Source organism: Penaeus chinensis, chromosome 24 (genome assembly GCF_019202785.1).
Source record: "Penaeus chinensis breed Huanghai No. 1 chromosome 24, ASM1920278v2, whole genome shotgun sequence".
Taxonomy (NCBI): Eukaryota; Metazoa; Arthropoda; class Malacostraca; order Decapoda; family Penaeidae; genus Penaeus; species Penaeus chinensis.
Genome location: NC_061842.1, coordinates 1960477 through 1967976, shown reverse-complemented (window position 1 = coordinate 1967976; position 7500 = coordinate 1960477). Strand labels below are relative to the sequence as shown.

Below are 7500 nucleotides of genomic sequence, written 5' to 3'. Positions count from 1 at the left end.
AGAGTGTTATTTACATTACTAACAGTAATAATAGATACCAGAAAATATTTGTGAAAATCAAGGAGAGGGGTAAATAGGTGAGACAGGTAGTATTCGTAATTGGCTCACTCGAGAGTTAGTACTTTTGGAGCCATCTATGTGTAAAAGCAATTAATAAATCAAACTCACAGCGGGCATGGTATGTATTCACATGCCATCCCTGGTGCCTTTAACCCAAATGACTCCTTTGTGGCTAAGCACTAACAGAGCCATCTATGTACAGAGATATTTCACAAAAATAAAAAAAATGAGCACAGAATTTTCCCCATTTCTTATTGTTTTCCCTGGTGGCATATGGTTAAGTTAATATTCAGTAACATAAAAAAGAAGAAAAAATTGCAGATCTTGGACCAAATCATTTATTAGAAAATTTAAGGAACTCATAAATTGAAAATTAAGTTTATTCATCTCTATAAAGTCTTTCCAAATTAATAAATAGCATAACAAATATGTCAAGAAGAAACCAAAATACAAAATAGCTGTTGTAAAGGGTACTGGGATTTATTTTCTCATGAGCAGTTTTACATACCTGTCTTGTCACTGCCCTGGATATGTGGAAGAGCCTCGGCAGACAGTTCTGGCTTGGGGGTTGTCCTCACTATGTCACTCGAGCGAAAATGGTCAGAACAGATCCTTGGTTCCACTTTGGTGTTACTTGAAACCATATGTTCTCTCAAAAGCTTCATCCACAAACCTCTTCTGCAATGGAATGACCAGTAGTTTAATATGCCATGTGACTATTTTGACCCATCTTGTCTGGATTGTCTGGTGATAAAGTTATTTGTCTGTGAAGCAATATAAAATTCTCATTAATAAATCAACAACAAAAACTATAAGGCACCGAAATAATCTAAATGAAAATAAATAATCTACTGTATTCTGTATAAAAAAATAAGTTTTCTAGCTACTGCCTGATAATTATATTTCCCAAGAAAGGAAAAGAAGAAAAAACATACAATCATATCAACCCAATCTCGACGGGAGCTCAGTGAAATACAGGACAAGAAGTCTTGGTGCAAGTGGAGTCAGCTGCTTCAGGAAAAAATCAGAAGTACGGGACACATAAAACTACCCTGCTCTCTATGCTCTTGGCCGAGGCAAATATTATTTATTGGTAACAAGGGTAGAAACAGGATTTAAGCCTACTTATGAAGAGCTATGCCTCTTCGTAGAATGCAGCAAGGTCCAAACAAACACACATCTATTTAGCAGGCACAACTGTACATGATACAAAGGTGTCATCCTGGCACTAGGGGGTATGGCATGTTAGGCATGATCTGGCATTAAAAAGCAATCTACAGTTTATTGTCAAATAAGAAATGAAACACACACACAAACACACACACACATACACACACACACACACACACACACACACACACACACACACACACACACACACACACACACACACACACACACACACACACACACACACACACACATACATACATATATATGCATGTTTGCACACAAACACACATACAAAAATAACGTTTCAAGAACATAATGGTATTGTCTCTTATAACAAGGGCTTTGTATATAGAGAACTATGTTACAGTCCAATGAATATTCTAGGTTCACTAAAGGAATTATGCTCTGGATGCCCAACGATGTCTGCGTAAGGTCAATACATATACAGAGGACGTCAAAAGTACCCACTACTGGCATTGCACTGCTTGGTAAGGCCTCTGCACCCATTAGTCCTCAAGCAAAGGCAAAATAAACGCCATCAAATATGCAAACAATTTATGGTCCAACCAGCCAAACATACATGGGGAAGGTTCAAGTCTCTACCCGAGTGGAGAGGCCATACATTCCTAAGCATAAGCCTGTTTTGAGTCACTGTCTAGGTAAATTAGGCAGAATAAGCCCGGTTTGAAAGTTGCTACGGGAGTCACTTGCCCATTTACCTATTTCTCCTCCAAAATCCTACAGACACTAAAGGTAGAGTATGCCTTCCTCCATCATCTCCAACAGTACCTCTCGGCCTCATCAGGGAAGGCGAAGGCCACGGCGTCGGCCAAAAGCGTCGAGTTCCTGCACCTCCTGATGCAGCAGCCCGGCGGCGCGCCTTCGTGGGCTTCCTGGTCCCCCATGATTCCTTTAATCAAGGCTGCCGCTGATCTTCATGGACTCGACTGCTATTCGTATCAGACTTTGTTTATGTTGGTATTCCCGCTTTCTTTGGGGTGTGTGTTAGGAGTGCGTGTGGGGTAGGAGTTTAGGGGAAACTAGTATATATCTGTGTGACCAAGTATTTGTATCTATAGCTATGTATCTATTCATCTATCTATATGTCCGTACAGTTTGCTAATGCGCATGCATGTTATGTGTGGATCATATCAAGATTGTATAATTACTCTTAAGGGGAAATAAAAACACGGGGGTGCTGCTGTACACATGGTAGCAGCGTACACTCAGAGACATACTCGCAGAAGTAGAGGCATGTCCAGGAGAAACAGTTTAGCCTTCCCCCTTATCTTTTACTAGATTGGCTTTCTGCCCTATAGATAGAGGCAGCGGAGAAAAAAAAAGAGCAAATTACATTCATCGCGCGCGCGCGCGCGTGTGTGTGTCGGCCTGGTAATAATGGTAATGATGATATCGATGTTAATTATTATGATGATTGTGATGATAATGATGGTGGCGATGATGATAATGATCGTGATAATGATGATGATAATGATAACAAAATTAATAAGCATTATGGTAAGAATTATGATGATAAAGATATTAGATATGATGCTGATGAAAAAGATCATAACATTCCTCCTGCACGTCATCCTAATTATCATCGATCATAATCTCATGGGCCTGTTCAACACGATAACTGTTAATGGCATCCAGCGCCAGGATGGATGTGGAAGAGGCAGCAAGTGTTTAGCTGTTGCATCGCCGCTTGAATCGGGGCAAACAGCGACAGAGACGATATTGAGTTCATCCACTTCTACATGATAGACTTACTCACAGTATGTTTCCTACCGTGTACTCCTCCCTGAGAGAGCATGATTTTAAGTTTTTAATCTGCCCAGAAGAGAAACTTGTTATAACATTAAGGTAATCTTTTACTGTAGTCAGTTTTATTGATGCAAATCTGTTTATATATATATATATATAGACGAAACGGAATATGGCATTCTGCTGGACTCCATTTCACAGTGAAGTGGATGCAGACAAAGGAAAAAAAATTGCGTTTATTCCACTGATTCCATTGATCACAGGGATCAGTTTACGTGGTGGCCAGGCAAGGTCTATATAAGTATATCATATAGACCTTGATGGCCAGGGTTACCATGGTAATGCAGAGATTTTTCTTCCATTATCTGGCATGCAGCCAATGAGGGTGCCGGCTGTCTTCAAAACGCACAGTTCACCTCTCTGTGTGAACGACTGCATTTATTTGTACACGTATGCAAGGTCTATATAAGTATGCTCACATACGTATCTCGCAGGCTCTAAATATATGTTTCTATTCTTCACAGTCATGATCATTACAGGACAACAGCGACAACGAAATATATATTACTACTAATAATAATATAGTAATAGTTATGTCAATAACAAAAAATGATAAGTCAAGATAGAGTGTCAATGGGGGGGGAGGGGGGGACTCTGGCCCCCTCAAGGTCTGTCTTGCCCCCCAAGGGCCACACCCCAAAAACCTACAGAAATAATTGAATTTCATTACAGGCACCTAAAAAGCAGAATGACTGGTACAGCAACTGACCCTTCAGCACCCTAACCTACGCCTCTGGTTATCATCGATCTTCATACATCTTTTTACTGTATATTTATATACAGTGATACTAGGTTTACGTCCTAACCAAAAGGTTCAAGAGCAGATGCTTGCTTCTAAACATGTACTCGTATGTATTGTGATCACATCAGTATCCCCAGTACCACGCCGTTCACCCTTCCATAAAATTGTATAATGATGATAATAATACTACTAATATTATTACTACTACTACTAACAATAATACTAATCATGATGATGATAATAATAATGATAATGATAATAATAATAATTATTATTATAAAAATGATGATAATAACAATAATGATAATAATATTAGTAGTAGGAATAGTAAGAATAGCAATATCGACAAAACAAAAAGCAATAATAATAATAATCATTATTATTATTATCCTTATTATAATAAAACTGATATCAGTGGGTATTTTTTGTTTAGGGTGATGTGAAGCGATGGTGTGGTAGCCTAGATAGAGCAAAATGCTTGCATGCCCTCTCGCTTACAGCTGCCAGGGCACCTAGCTCGTTTCCCTGCGCTTGTCTCTTCACAAGACAATCCTGGGAGGAGAGCTATCTAGGGTGGATGCCGCTAAGCGCCTCCGTCGGCGTTAGCTCCATTGACTGTTTGATTGATAGTAGTAGCAGTAGTAATAATATTGATGATGATAATAACAATGATTATAGTAGAGATAATATAAATAATAATAACAATAATTGTGATAAAACAATAATAATAATGATAATAATAACTGATGAAGATAGCTGTATTTTCAACAGTGATTATGATTATGATGATAATAATAATGATAACAGTAACAATGATGAAATAAAAACAATAATGCTAATAATGATGGTGATGATAATAATGTTAATAATAATAATATTCTTAATAATAATAATGATGATAACGATAACATTAATATTTATAATAATGATAATGATAATAATTGCAATATTTCTTCTTCTTCTAGCTTTTCCCACTATTGGGGGGTCGCTGCGGCGGTCCTCGTTCTCCAGGTCCTTCGGTCCAGGGTATCCTCCTCCTTTGCTCCAATCGAATCCAGGTCTCTCCCCACAGTCCATTCATCTCAGCTTTGGTCTACCACGCTTTCCCCTTCCTGGCAGCCTCATATCCATCACCCTCCTGCCCACATAGACCTCATCTCTCCTCTTGACATGGCCAAACCACCTCAGGCGACTTTCCTTGCACCTTACCCCAATACTAACAATTCTCAGACATTCTTTTATGTATTCTTTTTTTCACATGATCTTTCAAAGTATGCCCAAGGGCCTATCTGCACATTTTCATTTCTGCCACTTCTAGTCTCTTTGTATCACGGATGCTCAGTGGAACTGTTTCCATACCATACAGCATTGCTGGTTGCACCACCGTTCGTTGTATCTTCCCTTTCACTCTTGGTGGTACTTTTCCGTCACAAAGGACCCAAGACATCTTCTTCCAGTTATTCCAACCACATTGGATTCTACGAGTCACTTCGACTTTTGCCCCCCACCTGATTGTATCGTGCTCCCTAGATATTTAAAGTTGCCAGTCACAGGCAGTTGACTATCTTGCAGATTCACACTTCCCAAGGATAACCCACTCAAGCACCTATACTCCGTCTTTGATCTTGATATTTTCATTCCTCTTTCTTCCAGAGCGTCTCTCCACTGTTCGAGATTATCCTCTAAAACCCCCTTTTCTCTAGCGCACGGCACCACATCATCTGCAAACATCATCTGCCACGGGGCTTCCACTCTCCTTCCTTCAGTTAGGGATTCCATAATAATGGCAAACAGGAATGGGCTCAGAGCAGATCCTTGGTGCAATCCAACTTCTATTGGGAAGGCTTCTGTGGTTCCGCCAGCGCACCTGACCTCTGTCATACATCTCTCATACATATCGGCAACCACTCTAATGTACTTTTCTGGTACTCCTTTTTCCCGCATACACCAGTAAAGCTCCTGTCTGGGTACTCTGTCATAGGTTTTCTCTAGGTCTATGAACACTCCGCGCAGGTCTTCCTCGCACTCAACGAGCTTCTCTTGTAACTGGCGCAAAGCAAAGATGGCATCTGTTGTAGATTTGTTTTTCATGAATGCAAGCTGTTCATTGCCTATCTCCACAATACCCCTTAGGCGCTTATCATGTATCCTTTCATATATCTTCATGCTATGACACATAAGCTTGATGCCAAGATATCCCCCTTATTCTTGAATATTGGTATGTTCGTGCTTCTCCACCATTGCTCTGGTAGCCTCTCTATGTTTATGATGCTATTAAATTCACGCGTCAGATACTCCACTCCAGTTTTTCCTAGACACTTCCAAACCTCTACTGGTATATTGTCTGGGCCAACTGCTTTGCCATTTTTCATCTTTTTCGGAGCATTCTCCACCTCTTCTAACGCGATCTCCGGTATTTCTTCTACGCTTCGCTGGGGCTCCTGCCTTTTCATTCTTGGATTTATCTCGTTCGGAAGCTTGCTAAAGTAAGCTCGCCATCTATTAAGAATCATTGCATCCTCTACCAGGACGTTTCCTTCTTCGTCCTTGATTAGCTTTGTCTGGTATATGTCCTTTGAGTTCTTGTCCCTCTGTTTAGCAATCCTCAGTGCACGATTTTGTCCATCTAAGGTTTCCATGTCGTCATATAACCTTTGATAGGCCTTTGCTTCTACTCTCGCTACAGACCTCTTGGCTGCTTTCTTGGCAATCTTGTAGGCCTCTCTATTTTCTACGTTGTTCTCCTGGTCTAAAATCTTTTTGGTTTCTTTCTTTATCTTGATGTGTTGTTGTACCTCCTCATTCCACCACCATGTTTCCTTGTCCGTCTTGCTTTTTCCTGATGTTCTCCCCAAGAGTTCCTCTCCCAACTGCCTTAAGTCCTCTGTCACAGTCTCCCAGTTCTGACTTCCTTCACTCTCTCTCAAGGTGAGCCTAACCATTGCTGCGCTAGCAAACTCGTTTTGGGCATTTCTATCTGCCAGTTTCCACCACTTTGTCCTAGATATACCTGCAAGTTTCTTCAATTCTAATTTCTTCCCACTCAGCGTGCAGATTAATGGTCTGTGCTGGCTCGTTACACTCTCACCTAAGATAACCTTGCAATCTCTGATGTTCGCTTTTTCATTGGTTCTGCATAAAATGTAGTCAATCTGGGATTCCAATGCTCTTGTATGTTAGCTTATGCCTCTCCGCTTTCTTAAAGAAAGTGTTAACCACACGCAAACCATGTCTCGCTGTAAAGTCCATAAACTGTTCACCTGCCTCGTTGCACACGCCCACTCCATGTTTGCCAATATACTCCTCTTTTCCAATGTTGTCATTTCCATTAAAGTCCCCTCCAATCCATAACTTTTCACTCGTTGGTATCTTTTTCAATTCGTCATCGAGTTCATCCTTTTCCTCCGCATTGCAGCCGGTCTGTGGGGCATAGGCACTCACGATGTTCACTATTTCTCTTCCCAAATCAACTCTCAACCAGATGATTCTATCTGATCTTCGTATTACGCTCAGAACTCCTTTCTTAAGATTGTCGTCCAAGATTATCCCCATCCCCATTTCGTCTCCTATCCGTACCAGTGTAGAATAACTTAAATCCATTCCCGAGTTCTTTAGCTTTGGCTCCCTTCCACTTTGTCTCCTGGACACACATGACGTATTTTTTTACGCTTCTCCATAAAGTCTACAATCTCCTGCCC

At 40.5% G+C, this 7500-nt stretch overlaps 2 protein-coding genes across 2 annotated transcripts in view; both read right to left on the bottom strand.

Annotated features, from left to right (window-relative positions):
- LOC125038126 overlaps positions 1–2206 on the bottom strand; it is a 7087-nt gene extending 4881 nt beyond the window's left edge. Inside the window, exons 1-2 of the mRNA XM_047631434.1 lie at positions 2023–2206; positions 569–738 (exon numbers count right to left, since the gene is read on the bottom strand). Of these exons, the coding sequence (XP_047487390.1) occupies positions 569–738; positions 2023–2138 (286 nt within the window). The 5' untranslated portion in view covers positions 2139–2206. The remainder of the gene's footprint in view (positions 1–568; positions 739–2022) is intronic.
- A 3758-nt stretch (positions 2207–5964) lies between these two features.
- Positions 5965–7360, bottom strand: LOC125038387. Its single transcript, XM_047631897.1, has 2 exons — positions 7085–7360; positions 5965–6954 (listed from the first exon to the last, which is right to left on the bottom strand). Exons 1-2 carry the CDS (start codon positions 7358–7360, stop codon positions 5965–5967), a joined length of 1266 nt encoding a protein of 421 aa, XP_047487853.1.
- Between the last annotated feature and the right edge of the window lie 140 nt (positions 7361–7500).

Bases quoted from the DNA above. Each gene is read 5' to 3' on its own strand.
- LOC125038387 (XM_047631897.1), bottom strand. From the start codon at position 7,360: ATGGGGATGGGGATAATCTTGGACGACAATCTTAAGAAAGGAGTTCTG. The intron at 6,955-7,084 runs GTGGGCGTGTGC...TTGGAATCCCAG, and splicing joins AGTATATTGGCAAACATGGA to ATTGACTACATTTTATGCAG.